Source organism: Protomyctophum parallelum (assembly GCF_964188405.1).
Source record: "Protomyctophum parallelum genome assembly, chromosome: 19".
NCBI classification, from domain to species: domain Eukaryota; kingdom Metazoa; phylum Chordata; class Actinopteri; order Myctophiformes; family Myctophidae; genus Protomyctophum; species Protomyctophum parallelum.
Genome location: NC_139717.1, coordinates 44,951,125 through 44,971,957, shown reverse-complemented (window position 1 = coordinate 44,971,957; position 20,833 = coordinate 44,951,125). Strand labels below are relative to the sequence as shown.

Here is a 20,833-nt window from a genome sequence, read left to right as displayed (position 1 = left end):
TTAAAGTTGAAGGGTTTAATTTATAAATCTCGGATCCTCACGGTTATTTCGGGTATTCTGCATTTCAGATGCCCGAAACGAGTTCCGCAGCTTTGAAATGGAACCGACCCGATCCCCGACGGCACGTGAATATTTTGCACCTGACCCGGCTCGGATCTCGGGTATTCGGGTCCGGGTGGACCCGTGCTGCCCTCTAATTTGTACACTCCCAGAGTTAAATTGACATTGGTTTTACAATATAAATTGGGGTCCCAGAGACAGAAATGGCATTCTGAATTAAATGGTCCTTGAAATTAAAATGGTTGAGAATCACTGCTAGAGCCGTAGAAACCTTCTCTTATGGGGGGTCCCTGGCATATCTTTTCACATGGGGGTCCGCGGGCGAATACGTGTCAATTTGGAGGTCCTTGACATGAAAAGGTTTGAGAACCACCCCGTTAAAAGAGAGTACAGTACCTGGCCTGGGCCGGCTTAGTGGTCCGGGCACCGTGGCTGGTAATCCAGCACGACAGTGTGTCGCGGGTTCGAGTCCCGATCCCGACAAACTTTGCTGTGTGTCTTCCACCCCATCTCTTTCCCCTTTCCCGTCTAACTACTGTGATCTATAAATAAATAACAATATCTAAAAAATTAAAAAGGGAGTACCTGGCGCAGGAGGAAGAGGAGGAACGGGCTTGGTCCATATGCCCATAGGTAGCGGCATGTAGTCGTCCTCATCTGGAAAGACAGACGGACAATATCCACACATAAATCAATAATTTACAGTACTACTCAAGGCAGGGTCCCGGGACCCAGCGCTGTAGCCTAGCTTTTTTTCGCCCAGACGGTATACCATAATTATTCCCTGCACGACATGTGCACGTAGGCTATACGCTCGTGTGGGGTTACTGGGTCAAGGAATTAAATGATTAGCAAACGTGCGCTTTTTTCCCCCTCCAAACAGACACACACGGCACACTGTGTATATAAGCGGTTGATCCTGAAAGAGATCACCTGGCAGTTCTTCATAGATGTCATCCTCCTGAGCATCCTCGTAGTCATCCTCGGGAATGATGCCCGTCATGTCTGCAAAGAACCAAACTCTAATATTTATCATCTCGGTTGGGCAGAAACCTTCTATCTCCATATTTCTGTTTTTTTTTCCAGAAATGAATGCCCTACTTTGTTGTACCACATAGTATCGAAGGTAGCCGATCCACAAGTTCACAACTCCTTACATCGCAAGCTTGCGCGATATGGAAAAATGTAATGTCACGATTGTTTTTTTTTCAAGCAGTATCACGATACACGATATTATCACAATATTTTTTTCCATGCTGTTTTATGGTTATTTTTCAACTTACTTAACAGTACAACCACCTAAGAGGCAACAAAAACTAAGAGAAAAAGGAGTTAAGAGACCATTTAAGACCTAAATACGAAATAGCAAAATATGAAACCGTCGTTCTACAGAAGTATAAATTAAAGTATAGAACTGCAAATCATAGAATGTGCATTCATTCTATCACGATATATACGATATATCTGAAACGGCATATTGTGGAGACTTTGTATCGTCTCGATATCGCTCACCCCTACTGTACTTGTACTAGTGTAGATCTCCCATTTTCGAGAAAACAAATATCACGTGAAAGTGCATACGTCTGCCTGTGGGCTTCATAAATATTTAACCAATGAAAGTCCATTTGGTTTCATTTTATGGTAGTTCTGCTATTTTTGAAAAGTCGTGAAAATGTGGCACGCATCTTTGAATATATATTTCAGAGCGAACATTTTTAACTAAAATATTGGCTTCTGGGGGGGTCCCTGGAACAACATATTTTGAGATGGGGTTCCGTGGCCCAATAGAGATAATTCTGGGGGTCTATAGAGGCGTATATTTTCTGTTCAGTTTTCAAAATATATTCCCTTCAAAAGCTGTGAGCACAAATAATCTGACGCACGTGGTATCCGTGATGCTGAAGTAAAGGCAAAAAATACAAGTGGTACAAAATGTCTCAGTATGGTTACCAGGTCTGTGATAACATGAGTGGTTACTGTGGTAGAAGAAATATGTGCTCTCTCTACTTCAACTTCACAGCTTCTGACAAGCTCAAACAGGAGGACAGGAGGGTAACTTAGGCCTGGGCTATACGTCTCTAGGTTTTTATAAAACGGATATTTTCGTACTCCGTTGTCGTATGGGCAGGGGCCCATACGACAAAGATATCTGTGTCCACACATACAACCCAAAACGATCATTTTTGACTCAATCAATCAATAATCAATAATTTACAGTACTACTCAAGGCAGGGTCCCGGGACCCAGCGCTGTAGCCTAGCTTTTTTTCGCCCAGACGGTATACCATAATTATTCCCTGCACGACATGTGCACGTAGGCTATACGCTCGTGTGGGGTTACTGGGTCAAGGAATTAAATGATTAGAAAACGTGCGCTTTTTTCCCCATCCAAACAGACACACACGGCACACTGTGTATATAAGCGGTTGATCCTGAAAGAGATCACCTGACAGTTCTTCATAGATGTCATCCTCCTGAGCATCCTCATAGTCATCCTCGGGAATGATGCCCGTCATGTCTGCAAAGAACCAAACTCTAATATTTATCATCTCGGTCGGGCAGAAACCTTCTATCTCCATATTTCTGTTTTTTTTCCAGAAATTAATCCCCTACTTTGTTGTACCACATAGTATCGAAGGTAGCCGATACACAAGTTCACAACTCCTTACATCACAAGCTTGCGCGATATGGAAAAATGTAATGTCACGATTGTTTTTTTTACAAGCAGTATCACGATACACGATATTATCACAATATTTTTTTCCATGCTGTTTTATGGTTATTTTTCAACTTACTTAAAGATGGAGTGCCGTGATTTTTTTCCACACTTAAACATGATCATCAGGTGTATTTAGGTGTATATGAGGTATAATTTTTTCAAAAAAGTGTACAGTATTTGTTACAATTATGGTTTTATGTGGACACACCCACCAGTTCATTAGGTATGCGTGAGTTTAACCATAGCACCACCCACCTAATCCAGTCCCTCCGCCTCCTCCTTTAAGACCACCCACTTGTCCTAGTCCCTCCCCCTCCTTATAAAAGGACAGCCCATGGCTCTGCCCTTTTGTTTACAAAATGGCAAATTGGTGTCTGTAATGTAACAAAAACTCATGTTTTTGTGAATGTTAGAAGTGAACACTTCCAATATTTCTGAGATATCGTATAGGCACCATTATGCACAAACTGCCACCATCCATGTATAGGCATATAATCCATGCATCCATACCATATCAGATCTGTTTTTTCTGATTTTTTATAATCATTTATTTATTTCCTCCAATTATATTGACCCTATTGTCGCAATCAGCTCAGCTCATCATCCAATTCGATCATAGTTTAACAGCAGAAACAATTAGTTTGATAGATCATTTAGCCTACAATATATTGTAGGCTATTGATTTCCTCCAGCTAAGCACCCTGGCATTAAAACTGTCCTTTATCTGACTGCGTTGAGTTTCAGCAAAAGTCGCCAGATTTAAAGAAACAAGCGGCCAGGTCCACAAAAATAAGTCACAGAAATTGCCGTGAATATTTATGAAAACGTTTCAACAACACCAATCCTTTTAACAACATATTAATCTGAGGGTCCTTCACATGAATCATTGGTCAAGTCAACCACATCTCCCCTGAAAGTTACTTATATGAAAACAAGCCCAAGTCGCTTGTAATAGCCAGACATGGCAACATGACATCCAGCGCGACACAACATACTTCTAATTCTTGACTTTACAGCCTCGTATAAGTATTAGGACCTACATACATATTGACTACAACAGCCAACAAGAATGCACACTGTGACAATACACTCTGTATCAAAGCCCGACTGTGATTATAAAATAAACAACCTACTCCTTGAGAACAACAAGAGCAACTATACAGCAGAGCAGGTAGGCTATAAGACTGGTTTGTTGTGGTTTCCTTCCTGAGGACCCGACGTGAACATTTACTTGCTTCCAATCTAACGAAAAACAGTCTGCTCTGCTGTGAACTGGTAATGTGTGAAATGACTGTTTGAAAATCTGCCACACAGTTAGACACACACAGAGCAGCAAAAGCAAACTGGCTGCGCTGTTCAGTTCACACGTGTGTATGTGGCAGGCAGCTCCGCCCAAAGAGGTTGTCGTATTAAAAAAATATGTATAGAGGGGGAGGTGCGTGTGTGCGTGCAATATTTTTACGTCACACTATCCGTGTTTACTTCATTGGCCCGTTTGACCGTCAAGGGTTCAGCCTCCAGGAAGAAACCCTAAATACAAAGTTATTACACCATTGGACATAAAAACGACTCCAGGGTGTCTAATGAAGTACTGTCACCCCATACACATGAAAAGCTGGAAAAATACAAAAATTGTGGCACTCCATCTTTAACAGTACAACCACCTAAGAGGCAACAAAAACTAAGAGAAAAAGGAGTTAAGAGACCATTTAAGACCTAAATACGAAATAGCAAAATATGAAACCGTCGTTCTACAGAAGTATAAATTAAAGTATAGAACTGCAAATCATAGAATGTGCATTCATTCTATCACGATATATACGATATCTCTGAAACGGCATATTGTGGAGACTTTGTGTCACGCCCACACCAGTGTGAGCGCACCTGCACCAGGTTCCACGCTGAGTAGCCAAGGCTACTTATTGTCTGCCGCTACCCATTGTTCTCTGCCTGCAGATCAACCCAGTTTACCCTAGGTTAGCACGCCGTTATTCTTGAACCTGTCATTCAGCCTGTTATTATTATCTGACCTTAGCCTGTCCCTGGTTATCCCTTGCCTGACGCCTTGTACCTTTGCCTGTTCCCAGAACCACTGTGTATGGACCCGGACCGAACTCTGACTCTCGACTTGCCTAATCCCTATCGGAACCGACGCCCCACGGACAGCCTTCCAGGAATCCTGACCCACGCTTTGCCTACCTACTACGCCTCTGCCTTTTCCCCTTGAACTTTAATAAAACCCGTTAAAGGTTTGCTGCCTGCTTTTGTGTCCTATCCTTTCTGGTGCCTGACAGATCTGCAGGCCAGTTATGGACTCAGCGGGTAACCCCGACCCGAATCCGTCAGCCCTTGATTTACTGGGTAGGCACGACCAAAGCATCAGAGAAATGCAAGACGCGATTACAAACCTTACGGCTATTGTTCAACAGTTGGCGGTTACTCACCAAGCCCAGCCTGTTCCTATCGCTCCAGCGGTGCCTCCCGTTAATCCTGCTGGTACCGACCCGCGGTCCGAACCCAATATTCCCACTCCTGCCAAGTATTCTGGTGACCCAGGGGGTTTTCGTCAGTTCATGGTCCAGTGTGAATTTACATTCGCCGCACAGCCGTCTCGCTACTCATCCGATCATAATAAACTGGCATTTATTATGAATCTTCTTGTTGACAGTCCACTCAACTGGGCTGTCGCGCATCTCGACTTTCTCCCCACGGCTAATCGCACTTATGATGCTTTTGTGGCGGAGTTTCAGCGTGTGTTTGATCACCCTGGTTCAGGTCAGACGGCGGCCCGGAGGTTGTATGCTGTGCGACAGGGTAGGCGCGATGTGACCGCCTATAACATTGAATTTCTCACGTTGGCAGCCGGGACGAGATGGAACGATGATGCGCTGCTCACCGCTTATCACCACGGCCTGTCATCCGAGCTACGAGACGAACTCGCCACCCGTGAGGACGCAAGCAACTTGAATGAACTCATGAAGTTAGCTGTAAAGATTGACGAGCGCCTCCGTGACCGGCGTAGAGAGAGATCCTTCCGCGGCCCCAACATGGACCGCAACCCAACAACAACAGAGACACTCACCGGTGCCGGGCGCGTCACAGCCTTGACCACGCCCCCCTCTACCTCCAGAGGGGAACCCATGGAGATTGGAAGAGCCAGTTTGAGCACCGAGGAGCGCCAGCGTCGCATCAGAGATAAAGCCTGCTTCTACTGTGGGAATCCTGGCCACATTGTGGCAACTTGTCCACTAAAAGACAACGCTCGCCAGTAGCCAGGGAATTATTGGTGAGCAATGTTCAATTCCCTAACTCTTGCAATAATCTCCAGTCCGTTACTATCAGCTATTCTAACTCTCTATTGAAGACTCAGGCTCTTATTGATTCTGGTGCAGATGCTAATTTGATTGATGCTAACCTAGTCCACCAATTAAATATCCCCACTATTTATGTTGACAAACCTCGTCAAGCCAGCGCCCTCGATGGCAGACCCATCGGGTTGGTGACTCAGTCTACGGTTCCTATCAAGCTACGTATTTCTGGCAATCACTGTGAGACTATTTCTTTGCACCTCATCAGTTCACCTCATGTCCCTATCATTTTGGGACGTCCCTGGCTGGCTTTGCATAACCCTTCTATTGACTGGTCATGTTGCAAGATCACCGCCTGGGGGCAGCATTGTCTGGCTAACTGCCTACTGTCAGCTCAGCCCCCACTCCCCCCTGAACCTACGCCTGCCAACCACTCTCCTGACCTGGCAGGGGTCCCACCTGAATACTGGGACTTGAGGGAGGTCTTCAACAAGTCACGAGCCACGTCGTTACCTCCTCACCGTCCCTATGACTGTCCTATCAATCTCATGCCTGATACTTCTCCCCCTCGTGGCCGCCTGTACTCGCTGTCAGGCCCAGAGACCGACGCTATGGAGAAGTATATCTCAGAGTCCCTAGCCTCTGGACTCATCCGCCCTTCCTCTTCTCCAGCTGGGGCGGGGTTCTTCTTTGTGGGGAAGAAGGATGGGGGGTTACGACCCTGTATTGATTATCTGGGCTTGAATGACATCACCATCAAAAACCGGTATCCCCTCCCGCTCGTCTCCACTGCTTTTGAGCGGGTCCAGAAGGCCTCCATCTTCTCTAAACTCGATCTCCGCAATGCATACCACCTGGTCAGAATCCGAGAGGGTGACGAGTGGAAGACGGCTTTCAACACCCCCAGTGGCCACTATGAGTACCTCGTCATGCCCTTCGGACTCACGAACGCACCCGCAGTCTTTCAAGCTCTTGTCAACGATGTCCTCCGCGACATGCTGAACCGGTTCGTCTTTGTCTTTCTTGATGACATCCTGATCTTCTCCAGCAATGCCCAGGACCACGCCCAGCATGTGAGACAGGTGCTCCAGCGCCTTCTGGAGAATTGCCTGTTTGTAAAAGCGGAGAAGTGCGCTTTCCACCAGACCACTGTTCCCTTCTTGGGCTACATCCTGTCTGCCGGCAGTATCCGTATGGACCCGGAGAAGACCAGAGCGGTGGTCGAATGGCCCCAACCCAGTAACCGGAAGGGGCTCCAGAGCTTCCTTGGCTTTGCCAATTTCTATAGGGGCTTTGTGCGGAACTACAGCACTGTGGCGGCTCCTCTCACTGCCCTCACTTCGTCCAAGGTGCCTTTTGTCTGGTCCCCTGAGGCGGAGAAGGCGTTTCTGTACCTTAAGACGCGCTTCACGTCTGCCCCTGTCCTGACTCATCCGGATCCCACCCGTCAATTCATTGTTGAAGTTGACGCCTCTGACGTGGGAGTAGGAGCAGTGCTGTCCCAGCGCTCCTCTGAAGACCACAGAGTTCACCCCTGTGCATTTTTCTCCTGTAAACTTGACCCTGCAGAGAGAAACTATGACATAGGGAATCGAGAACTGTTAGCCGTGAAGTTAGCCCTGGAGGAGTGGCGACATTGGCTGGAAGGTGCTGAGCAGCCGTTCATTGCCTGGACTGACCACAAGAACCTGGAGTATATTAAGACGGCTAAACGACTCAATTCCCGCCAGGCCCGGTGGGCTTTGTTCTTCTCCAGGTTCAACTTCACTCTGTCTTATCGCCCTGGGTCCAAAAACACTAAGCCTGACGCCCTATCTCGCATGTTCAGCCCCAGCCCAGAGAGTCACGACCCGGAGCCCATCCTGCCGCCCAGCCTCATAGTGGGAGCCCTGTCTTGGGAGATAGAAGCGGAGGTCCGCAGCGCTCTGCGCAGCCACCCCGACCCCGGCAATGGACCTCCGAATCGCCTGTTCGTGCCCGAGCCTGTAAGGTCCCGTGTGCTACAGTGGGGACATTCCTCTAACCTCACCTGTCATCCTGGCATGAATCGCACCTTTCTGTTCCTAAAACCAAGCTTCTGGTGGCCCTCCATGAAGAAAGATGTGGATTCGTTCGTTGCTGCCTGTCCTGTCTGTGCGCAGAATAAAACTTCTCGCCACCCCCCGTCCGGCCTTCTGCTTCCGCTTCCCACCCCCCACCGCCCGTGGTCTCACATCTCGCTGGACTTCGTCACTGGCCTCCCACCTTCGGACGGCAACACGGTCATTCTCACTATCGTGGACCGGTTTTCGAAATCGGCCCATTTCATTGCCCTTCCCAAGCTCCCCTCTGCCAAGGAAACTGCTGAGCTTCTGATTCAGCATGTGGTCCGCCCCCATGGTTTCTTTTCTGACGTGGTTTCTGACCGGGGACCCCAGTTCACCTCGGGGTTCTATAGAGCCTTCTGCTCCTCGGTTGGTGCCTCGGTCAGCCTCTCGTCCGGCTTCCACCCAGAGTCAAACGGTCAGAGTGAGAGGATGAACCAGGAGATGGAGTCCACTCTACGCTGTCTTTCCTCCGACAACCCGTCCACCTGGAGTCGTAAGCTAGTGTGGGTAGAATATGCTCATAATTCTCTGCCTACGTCTGCTACTGGACTGTCGCCATTCCAATGTGCTTTGGGGTACCAGCCGCCTCTGTTCCCTGACCAGGAGAAAGAAGTCTCAGTCCCCTCTGCCCAGGAGTTTGTGCGCCGCTGTCGGCGGACATGGAAGACTGCCCGCTCCCGACTTCTCCGCACAGCCTCTAGGTACCGGCGCCACGCGGACCGGCATCGTGCGCCGGCGCCCACTTACCGCCCTGGGCAGAAAGTTTGGTTGTCCTCCCGGGACCTTCCCCTCCGCGTTGAGTCTCGCAAGTTGGCGCCTCGTTTCATTGGCCCCTTCCCCATCGTGAAGGTGGTTAATCGCGCTGCTATTCGCCTCAAGTTGCCTCGTACCATGCGCATCCACCCTACCTTCCACGTCTCCCGGGTCAAGCCGGTGGTCTCCAGTCCCCTGTGCCCCCCCGTGCCGCCCCCTCCTCCGCCCCGATCTATTGATGGCTCGCCGGCTTACACAGTGCGTCGACTGCTGAAGTCTAGACTGCGGGGAAGGGGTGTTCAGTACCTTGTCGACTGGGAGGGCTATGGCCCGGAGGAGCGATGTTGGGTCCCTGGCCGCAACATCTTGGATCCTTCCCTCATCCGTGATTTCCATCAGCAGCATCCTGACCAGCCTCGGAAGACGCCAGGAGGCGTCCGTGGGAGGGGGGGCTCCTGTCACGCCCACACCAGTGTGAGCGCACCTGCACCAGGTTCCACGCTGAGTAGCCAAGGCTACTTATTGTCTGCCGCTACCCATTGTTCTCTGCCTGCAGATCAACCCAGTTTACCCTAGGTTAGCACGCCGTTATTCTTGAACCTGTCATTCAGCCTGTTATTATTATCTGACCTTAGCCTGTCCCTGGTTATCCCTTGCCTGACGCCTTGTACCTTTGCCTGTTCCCAGAACCACTGTGTATGGACCCGGACCGAACTCTGACTCTCGACTTGCCTAATCCCTATCGGAACCGACGCCCCACGGACAGCCTTCCAGGAATCCTGACCCACGCTTTGCCTACCTACTACGCCTCTGCCTTTTCCCCTTGAACTTTAATAAAACCCGTTAAAGGTTTGCTGCCTGCTTTTGTGTCCTATCCTTTCTGGTGCCTGACACTTTGTATCGTCTCGCTATCGCTCACCCCTACTGTACTTGTACTAGTGTAGATCTCCCATTTTCGAGAAAACAAATATCACGTGAAAGTGCATACGTCTGCCTGTGGGCTTCATAAATATTTAACCAATGAAAGTCCATTTGGTTTCATTTTATGGTAGTTCTGCTATTTTTGAAAAGTCGTGAAAATGTGGCACGCATCTTTGAATATATATTTCAGAGCGAACATTTTTAACTAAAATATTGGCTTCTGGGGGGGTCCCTGGAACAACATATTTTGAGATGGGGTTCCGTGGCCCAATAGAGATAATTCTGGGGGTCTATAGAGGCGTATATTTTCTGTTCAGTTTTCAAAATATATTCCCTTCAAAAGCTGTGAGCACAAATAATCTGACACACGTGGTATCCGTGATACTGAAGTAAAGGCAAAAAATACAAGTGGTACAAAATGTCTCAGTATGGTTACATGGTCTGTGATAACATGAGAGTGGTTACTGTGGTAGAAGAAATATGTGCTCTCTCTACTTCAACTTCACAGCTTCTGACAAGCTCAAACAGGAGGACAGGAGGGTAACTTAGACATCAAAGAAAAAGAGCACCAATCACAAACATCCAATCAAGAACTGACCAATCTAAGCAAGGCAGTAAAAAGAGTACTCTGCTGCACTAATTATGAGATCAAACACTGTTGCATAGAATAGGCAATCAACATGAGATCAAACATTGTTGCATAGAATAGGCAATCAACATCAAACACTGCTAGATCAAACACATAGAATAGGCACAATCAAGCAATTAAGGTCATCATGACATGACCTCATAAAGTGGCTCTTACAGGGTCAGTCCAAAATGGGTTCAACATGCAAGGTTTATAGCCGACAGCCACGATATGGAAAGAAAATGGCACTCGTGCACAAAGCGAGCGGTGAAAATATTTAGAGCGGCGGTTCTCGACCGGTTTGTGGCCGGGACTCAAAATATGACCCCTCTCCGTGACTTGTCAGTGAAGTGACCTTCTGCAATGGGTCTCATCATGGCCATGACGACCCACGGTTGAGTCCGTCGAGAACCGCAAATTTGAAGAAGCCCCATTTAGAGTGTTCTCGTCCACATTTGGATTAGCATTCGTATGGAAGCAAAAATACGTCAGGGTTAATATTCATACATGGCACATTGAAAAGCCGTGTGACGGCTTCACCCACCTTTCAGGACAAAGTCGATCTGTTTCACCCATGTCTCAGCCTCTTTGGGAGATGACGCACAAAACTGCACGAAGGAGACAAGACATGAACACGGCACTCAGTCCGACATACAGTTATACATATATTAATTAACATAAGCAAATAACACTGCATTTATGCATAGTAAAATGTTGCACGTCAACGTGTTAGAAACGCTCATTTAAAAACCCTTTTAGACGTGCATGTCAGATTTGGCCCTTTGAGAGAGGCCCGGGGGTGGGGGTGCAGAAAGACATGAATGTTGTTTTATTAATAACGATTTAATGAAGTGTTAATGCAAATATGACTTTTTAAATGGCGTGTAAGTCGAGGCCATGCTTGGCGTTCGTGGACAGAAAGGCTACATTTAACACGGCGATGAGTGGGTCTGCTCTGGCGTATCATTAGGAGCCATGTCACGCCTGTGACCTAAGTCATACAGTATTTCGGAATAACTATCGTATTATTTACAACATATAAACCCATATTCCAATTATCTTGCTTCTCCAAACATCCGGCATTGGCCCAGAGACTCTAATCTTAAGCATCCCATTCAGAGCAGATGAGGCCTACTAGCAGCCCTCATCACGGTATCCGGAGAACTCGCCAGTTTTCCGACTCGCCGCGGTTTAGTGCATTTAGTTTTACTTCATCCCTCATCACCACACCCCGTTTCTCCTTCAATGCTTTACTCATTTTTACATAATGGTGAGATAATGCTACGGCTGAAACGTTAACCAATGGGGTGGGAATTATCCATATTAAATATTATACCGTTGATTGATTGAATAAGTTCTGAAATAAATGTAGGCCCAATGGCTTCCTATAATGTTGTAAAACATTTTTGGGGAAAATCTGAAAATTGATTATAATATGCTTTGGAAAGTGGTTGGCAGTAGAGTGAAGTATGATTGACTTGTCAGAAAACATGTGAATAGTTTAAGTCAAGATTTACAGTCGACATCTGTAGGCAATGTGTCGTCAGAATTCTGCATTTAAAATACACACTAAAAAATGGCTGGGTTAAAATAACCCATATTGGGTTATTTTTAACCCCCCTCCTGGGTTACAAAGGGTCCTATTCAACCCCTGGGTTATTTTGACGCAACAAAATGGGTTATTAATTTTGGCCCATAACTTGGGTTATAACTTGGGTTATAAAAATAACCCATTCAGAGGGTCAACATAACCCAACTTCCAAGTTACTTTGACCCATAACTTGGGTTATGAATGAAGCATTATTGGTTCAATCAATCAGTCAATCATTAAATAAATAAATCAATTAATCAATCAATCAATCAATCAATCAATTCCAACAATAAGGTTACTCTCAGAAAAATAACCCAGAAATCTTATAACCCATGAATTGGGTCCCTATATCCCAGGAAATGGATATGGCTGGGATGGGTTACATAAATATGTGTTTTTAAAGTGTTTTTACTGTGTATAGTTGCCTGCAAGAGGCATGAAAACTCTTTGTTGGAGCAACCATCAACAACAAACCCTTTCCAACAGATACTATACATATGAATGGAAAAAGGGGAGAGAGACTGACCAAACAAACAGACATTTCATTCATGGTTTTGCTAACAAATCACATAAAACAACATATCACCAAATAATACCATAACAAAACACTAAACACAACGACCCATAACATACACATTCTAATATTCAAATAATAACACACATAAGAACAATAACACACGGTCCTTGGCACCCCAGTGTATGCTGGGAAATGGACTTCCTCTAACCACTCCCATGGGGTGTGACCTATCCGACCCAACAATGGGGTTACCCTCAGAAAAATAACCCAGAAATCTTAACCCACTTTAATAACCCATGAATTGGGTCCCTATAACCCAGGAAATGGTTATGGCTCTGGAAAATAACCCAGAAATATAACTCAACGCAAGTAACCCAGGAATTGAGTTACAGAAATAACCCACATGTTTTTAGTGTGTACACTGGGATTGTCCTTTAACCACTTTCAAACTACTTCCCAATGTTGCACGTGCCTTTATAGGGTGAACAAATTAGCCCATAAACAATTAACATTTTCAAAAAGAATATAAAGAACGGACATTTACGGACATTTGATTGGCAAATTCGATTCTATAAGGCTTAAGTGGTTAAGATGCTCCACTCCATTCAGAGCTACAGCACATGGTGGTTTAGTTAGAGCATTACTCGTGTTCCACTCCCCGTCAGCCTTCCTACTACCTGTATCAATAAAGGAAACTTAGAAAGGGGGATTGGAAAGCCCCTTCTCAGATATTGTCAAAAGGACCACTGTACCTGATACACTCGCTTGCCGGGGGCTGACATCTCAAAGCAGGAGTCTTTCTTGGAATCCTTTCGGAGAGTGCCGTTCATTTTGACGGTATATCCATCAACCCCAAACTCACCTTTCTGCTGCTTGTCTGTCAAACAGATATGTTAATTGACCAAAGATGGTGGGGTCCTTAAACTCCACATGACTGACACACCACATGTGCTCCTTTCATAGCTGCCCAAACAATAATGCATACATTTATGCCATCTCCCTATTTGCTATACTTTCTGTCTCAGAGAGAGAGAGAGAGACAGATACTGTATATTGTTTCCCTATTGTCCTAGAATATACTACAGTAATATATAAATGTAACCCCTTTCTTTGTAAACAAAGTTGGCTAAGATTAGCAGTAACAGCATTAAATGGACTAGTGTACCTTCAACTATCTACAGAATGAAATGAAAAGGCAGCATCGCCCTGCTCCCTCCGATATCAATTCCAATAAAAACCTGGGACATAGCACAGCTCTATGCATCGTCAACATGTTTTCTGAATCTAAAAGAAGAAAAATGCCTGTACCTTTTTCACTGCTGTAGTAGTAGAACGTATGGCTGCTTATAACGCACCATCTCTTCTGCCATTCAGTGCCAAAGTAGCTGTGATCTACAAAAGGAAGAATGTTATGTTACTAATCTTAACTACTTGAAATACTTGAAAAACCTTCCACCCTTATTCTGGGCATGTCATAATAGAACGAGCATGCCCATCTGTCAAAAACAACTGATCTTTTTTTGTCCGTTCTGTTCTGTTCAATCTTCATCAACATTCCTGGTGTGGATATGACGGAATTACGGAACATGATGGAACCCACCTTTTCTGCGTTTCTCCAAGTACCCTTTTTTTAATACAGAGGTCAGATCCTGGGCTGCCACAGGTGGGGACTGTTGAGCACCTGCAGGGGAAGTGAAATGGAGAACATGTTTAGAACTCGAGAACACTACAGATAATCCCCCTGTAGTGACTAGTGGTGACTAGCACATCAAAAAGATGTCATCACAAAATCGCTGAAAAAGGCCAGCAAAATATGTATTCAGGCTTTCTCTTCCACATAAGCCTTCTCTTGGGTGTGAGTGAGTGAGGCTACAGCTTGTTTGCTACCATCAACAGGTTATCATGTCATCATTAGCCTCTGAACTTGCATCCACCAGAGCCTGCAATGAATTAATATTAGACATGCAGTAAGTACACCCAATTAGGGTAGAGGATATGTAGGCCTACGTCTGTCTACTTAAAAGTAAAACTAATAGTAGCATCCAGGTAGCATCCATGACACCATTTGATCTGACCGTGAATGGTTGGAGGACATCATTCATACATTTGAAATCCTCCTCCCGTTGCCTTGATATTCTGCCAGCAGGCCTCAGACCGTCTACAAATTGTCAACACATCTTTTCTCTCAGGTTACTTCCCACAGGCCCTGAAAACTGCAGTCATCAAGCAGTCAACAAGCCACACAGAATAATCTATACACGTCATTAATGAACAATTAGGCCCATATCAAACAAGAAAATATGTTGCCAACCATGGTAATGCAGATGACATACCATTTTACATAACCATATCAGGGGACTAATGATGCAATGCAAACGCTGGGTGAATGCATTGAACAAATCAATTATTGGATGTGCCAGAATTTTCTTCAATTAGACAAAGACAAAACTGAAGTAATTGTTTCTGGAGCCAAGGAAGAACAATTAAAAGTCAGAGCTCAGCTTCAGTCTGCAATGTTAAAAACCACAAACCAAGTCATCAGAAATCTTGGTGTAGTCATGGGACTGAGGCCCAGACGCTGAGCCAGAGATATTGATCCATTCATCTCAATCCAATTCACTAATACTAATACATTTACAATTAAGGGTTTGACAGACTGATCTCAACACACGATTTAATAATTAAAACTAAGGGATAAAGTATCTGTGTGCTAAAAAAAAAAACGCTAATGCACACAAAACGTGCTTTTAAAAGTAAATACTTTTACAAAGTAAAACAATAATTGTTATCAGCAAATTCAGTTCATGATCAAATAAAATCACCTCAAAGTTGAACATTTTATCTAAACGTCTTATTTCCGTCACTTGGCTCAGGTAATTGCATTGTCATACTGCACACAATTCCGTCCTCAAACTGGGGTCTGGGGACCCCCAGGGGTCCTTGAACATCTAGGAGATTGTAATTTTGAGAGTGTACGGGTCCATTTGGTTCCATCTGTACAAAGCTTGGATTTTATAGTACATTGCGATCCCAGAGGAATCTATGTCAAACGAGGGTCCGTGGCGTGGACTGATGAATCCCAAAGTGAAGGGTCCTTGAAATTCAAAGGTTTGTATTTGTCATAGACTCATTTTTCGTCGTGGGTGTATCAGATAAGTATGAAAGACAAATTAATTAAAGGTATATTCAGTGATTTCACTTAATTCAAATATCACTTATTTTTTTCTTTTGTTGTGATAATCCTCTCTACTATAGAGTGTGCTGACCATATAAGGAGTTCCTCCCTGTCCCCAGTTAACCCCTGGGGGTAAAAAAACCTTAGGTTTTGCTTTTTGGCTCTCTATCCTGATTGGATGAAAGGCTTAGGTCCCAGCCAAAAACGAAACCTAAGGTTTTTTGAGTGAAATCACTGAATATACCTTTAAGAAAGACATATGAATTGTTATCTATTAAGATTTGTACTGTATTGTGATACACTATGTGTGAAATAAAATGAAATGAAAATGAAAAGAAAATGAAAAAGCAGCGGCCCCCTGTTACCTCCTGACCTAGCTGACGCACCCCCTAGTGCCAAGTCTCGTTGCATTTGGCAGAAGATTATACAATTTTTAATATGATTATCACAGAATGTCACTGCACTGAGAGACATGCAGCTGTTTTATACTCCCACAGCTGCTCTATACATCTCCTTACAACAGTGGTTTACCGGATTTTGCCGTTTGGGCTAAAAAACACCATAAAACCGCCATTACCCTTTTCATGTCACGCACCCCCTAGAGGGCATCCGCACAACACAAGGGGTGCATGCGCCACAGTTTAGGAACCCCTGATGTAAAGTATAATAATAGGTTAATATCTATAAGATTTGATTAGAAAAGACTATCTTTTTTTTAGAGCGGGGTGAGGGGTTGACATAATCCATACGTATCCAATTCCAGTTTGTTAGAATGTACTAGGTTGATAAAAGTTCAAATGAATAGTATAATAATAAGGTAACCACTCGGCTGTGTTTTGGCTGTGTTTGAGTCGCCCTGTCCCGAGTGCAACTTCAATGCAAATGCTCAAATGCTGTGTCAAAGTTGCTTTGTGTGAAAGGGCGGCTATAAAAGTGGCAGCTGCTTAAGAACCAATAAAACCCAGACCCTTTCTCTAACACTACAATCACAGGAGGCTTTCCCTGATACTCCATACGTCAAGTATACGAAATAGGTATATTATAGGTATATAGACATGGCTACTGTACATTGAGCAATGTGTTTTCTCTAAACTGCAGGCCTGGTGGTAACTCATGGTAATGGGCCAGGCCAGACCGTCAGACCATAGACTGTGAACAGGGCTAATAAACCATGCTCTTGCTGTCAGGGAATGTCTGCCTCACTCTCGCCTGCTCAGAGTCACTTTCTCCCACACACACACGTGACGTCACTCTGTGGTTTGTATTATGTTCATTCCAGACAGAATGGAGACCCTAATTTCTTTGCCCTTGGGAGGAGAGATTTTCACTAAAGGTTTGCATAAAAACGCATCTAAAAGTGCAAAACAGTGAAGGTATTCGAAACAGCATATACTGAAAAAGAGGTGAGCCAAGTTAGAGAGTCTCCTGAGAAAGCCTCAGACAAAAACACTCAAGGGTGAGGTGAGGTGTTGTATAACAGTGTGGTTCTCAAAGTGGGGTCCCGGGACCCCACTTAAGAAGGGTTCCAGGGGGTCCCCAGTTAAACAATGGTTTAGGAACCCCAAATGGATCCTTACAGGTCCATAATAACTCAAGTACAAATAATAATAATAATAATAATAATAATAATAATAATAATAAAACTTTATTTGTATAGCACCTTTCATGACATGAAATGCAGCTCAAAGTGCTTTACAGAGCAATGGAGAAAAAAATAAAAACAAAAATAAAACAAGCAGTAATGCAATACAGTGAGGACATGAATAACAAAAAAAAAAAGATCAATTAAAAGCAATGTTGTAGAAGTGGGTCTTGAGCTGTGCTTTAAAAATGTCTACAGAGGCTGCCTGACGAAGGTACAGTGGGAGCTTGTTCCATGCCGTCGACCCGTAGAAGCAAAAAGTTGCTTCCCCGTATTTTTTAGTTGCCATTTTTTTTAGGCAAAGCGAGCAGGCCAGCAGTGGAAGACCTTAGGGGGGCGGTTTGGGACATATTTAGGCAGGCAGTCATGTAGGTAGGAAGGTGCGAGACCATTGAGAGAAAGTAAAAAAAACTGGACCCTCGCAGGTCTGTAACTCAGAGTGTGTACTCTTGAGTTATAGGGGTCCGACGTGGCCCAATGCATACCAAACTGTGGGTGAAAATGTGAGTATTAACAAATATCCAAGTGGACACGTACGTGCGTACGCGTCGTCGTCTTCTCGGTCTGTGCGCTCCGAATGCAGTGAGCCTCCAATGCCTCCATCCTCGTAGCTGTCGACCTCTTCCTCATCATCGGAATCCTCCACACCTGACAGAAAAAAGTGCTACAGTAGGTAATCACGTCACGTGTTTAACCATCACACAGAAAGAGCTATATGACGTGAATCTGAAATTAAGAGCTACTAATGGATGGACCGCAGTGTCCCTATATTCTTGAGCGAACTTTCGTCAAAAATAGCAGCTCTACAAGCTCACCACGTGTAATAAAGAGGCACGTTGTGAGCTTGTAGATACTAAAATAGGCTACTTTTGCCGAAGAGATTTGGAGCTCCATTTTCGTCACCGCTAAACCCCTTATCCCTAAACGTCTTTGCCTTTTTTTACTATTTTGCTAAACATTTTTGAATAGTTCAACTAGCCAATCTACATTGACACATTGTGAGCTTGTAGACTGGCCATTTTAACTATCCAAAAATGTTTTGCAAAATAGTAAAAAAAAAGAAAAGGCAAAGACGTTTAGGGATAAGGAGTATAGCGGTGACGAAAATGGAGCCCTTGGTGTCCAGAGGGTCCTAGCCTCGTTCCCAGGCTTACTCATCTGCGAAGAGAAAAGCCTGGTCCCAATACAAGGCAGAGAGTGAAGAGAAAAGCCTGGTCACAATACAAGGCAGAGAGTGAAGAGAAAAGCCTGGTCACAATACAAGGCAGAGAGTGAAGAGAAAAGCCTGGTCACAATACAAGGCAGAGAGTGAAGAGAAAAGCCTGGTCACAATACAAGGCAGAGAGTGAAGAGAAAAGCCTGGTCACAATACAAGGCAGAGAGTGAAGAGAAAAGCCTGGTCACAATACGCAGAGAGTGAAGAGAAAAGCCTGGTCCCAATACAAGGCAGAGAGTGAAGAGAAAAGCCTGGTCACAATACAAGGCAGAGAGTGAAGAGAAAAGCCTGGTCCCAATACAAGGCAGAGAGTGAAGAGAAAAGCCTGGCCACAATATAAGGCAGAGAGTGCATAGCCGGAAGTGTCGGTACGGATCCGTCAGATATTTGTTTTGACCAATCACAACACTTGTTTCATTCACGGAGAATGTAAACAGACTGGGTAACCCAGTCAATTAAGTGTAGGGTTTAAGTGAGAAAAGGACTAAACCATAATGTTATGTCTCTACTCTGTGTGCCATCTTTACATACCACTGCTGACTGTACAAGGCATTAAATACAATTAAAGTATGTATAACAACATACACCTGCAAGCTGATCATTGTTATAATAAAAAAATCTCACTTTTGTCCTTGAAATCATGTGGGAACCTGTGTGGGGATACAGTAAACAGAGAACAGTTATCACATTGTATACTGGATAGGCTAGCCTACACAAAAAGGAATATAATTTATGGAGAAGACAGAAAAACATAATGTATTGAGAGAAGAGACTGTACTGTACATAGCATAGCATACACATACCCCAATTTAACCTCTTTGATTCGTTTAATAAAGGCCTCTCTCTTCTCCTTTGCCTTCTTACTCAAAGCTTCTCCTTTCAAGCCATCAGAAAGGAAGTTTTCAATATCTAATTAAGAGGAAAGGTTTAAAAAATAAATGAAGATATTGATAATGAAACGAGTTAACGGATCATCACAGTAAACTCTGTTGTCACTTCAGGCTAGATTAATTCCACCATTGCTCAATTTGATTTCATGTCATTAAATTATAAAAGAAAAAGAAAATGCCAACAACAATAATGGGGTACTCTGTCGTACGGCGGTGTCGCTCGCTGAAAATAGCCGATGTACAAGCTCACAACGCCTCGCCTTGCAACATACATCGTCTCGTTTTATTTTCCTCCGGCGAGGGACACGTCATACGACGAAGCATCGAGTGCACTCACTCACTTGACGCTTCCTCTTTCACAAAACGGTCACTTTACTGTTTACTTTGTCAAAGCGACACAAGGACAACAAACAAACTTCTGTTATAAAAGTTATTGTGTGTGTAAAGCATACCCGAAATAAGTGTTGTTAACTCCTCTGGAACAGCACTCATACTTAACATGAATTATTCACACTCACAACAAGCCCACCGTGGCAACAATATAGCGTCCAGAGTGGAACTGTCTCTGCCTGCTATGGCTGAACACACAGAAGGAAGTGAAAGTGCATCAGAGACACGGAAGTTTCAATGTATTATGATCTCTCTGACCACAAGTGTATGGGAAGCCGTTTATAGCGCAGCAGATAACTGAAACAATCGTTCAGATTGGTATACAAGCATGACATTTGGCACAGATACTCTTTAAAGCCCACTCTTTTGAAAAAGTATCGTATCCACCCACAATTTCAAGAGGATACGACCTTTTCAAGATGGCCGCCACATTGACATTAAAAATGACGTTTTCTCATCGAAATTGATGGAGTTTTCAAATTAAGGAGTTCATAGTGTTGATTCTTGTATGTTAGACCATGCCAGATCCAGTAAACCATAAATTCCAACATGGTGGCCATTTTCCAAGATGGCCGCCATCTGTATTGTTCTCATTAAATTTGATAGGGTTGTCCAAAATGTTTCTGTGATATATTATGTCTCAGATCATGCCTCATGAATCAACCTGGGGTTGTATGACTGTGATTTGTCTGACCTCTTGCCTTTGACCTGTCCGGTGTGGTAAAACCTGCCAGGAGTCGCTCTCAAGGTTCAGCGAGGTACACAAGCTCCCTTACCACGACAAGGTTAACAGTCACAAGGGAGGTTTTTTTTTTTTTTTTTTTTTTTTTAATGTTTTTTTTTTTAGCAGAAATAAACAGGAGGCAACAGCATCTCCCACTGGCTGATGCAGCCAGAAAACTATGACAAACACTAAATATCACCACGGAAATTTAAC

General features: G+C 44.5%; 1 protein-coding gene across 1 annotated transcript; it reads right to left on the bottom strand.

The window, feature by feature from the left end:
* Window positions 1-1,343: 1,343 nt before the first annotated feature.
* LOC310876372 (src kinase-associated phosphoprotein 2-like) lies at window positions 1,344-20,065 on the bottom strand (the record flags this gene model as incomplete). Its single annotated transcript, XM_083789900.1, has 10 exons — window positions 19,959-20,065; window positions 19,420-19,525; window positions 19,241-19,266; window positions 17,938-18,048; window positions 14,184-14,264; window positions 13,892-13,975; window positions 13,336-13,460; window positions 11,020-11,083; window positions 2,454-2,577; window positions 1,344-1,359 (listed from the first exon to the last, which is right to left on the bottom strand). The coding sequence occupies exons 1-10, from the start codon at window positions 20,005-20,007 to the stop codon at window positions 1,344-1,346; spliced, it is 786 nt and encodes a 261-aa protein (XP_083646026.1). The 5' UTR covers window positions 20,008-20,065.
* Window positions 20,066-20,833: the final 768 nt, after the last annotated feature.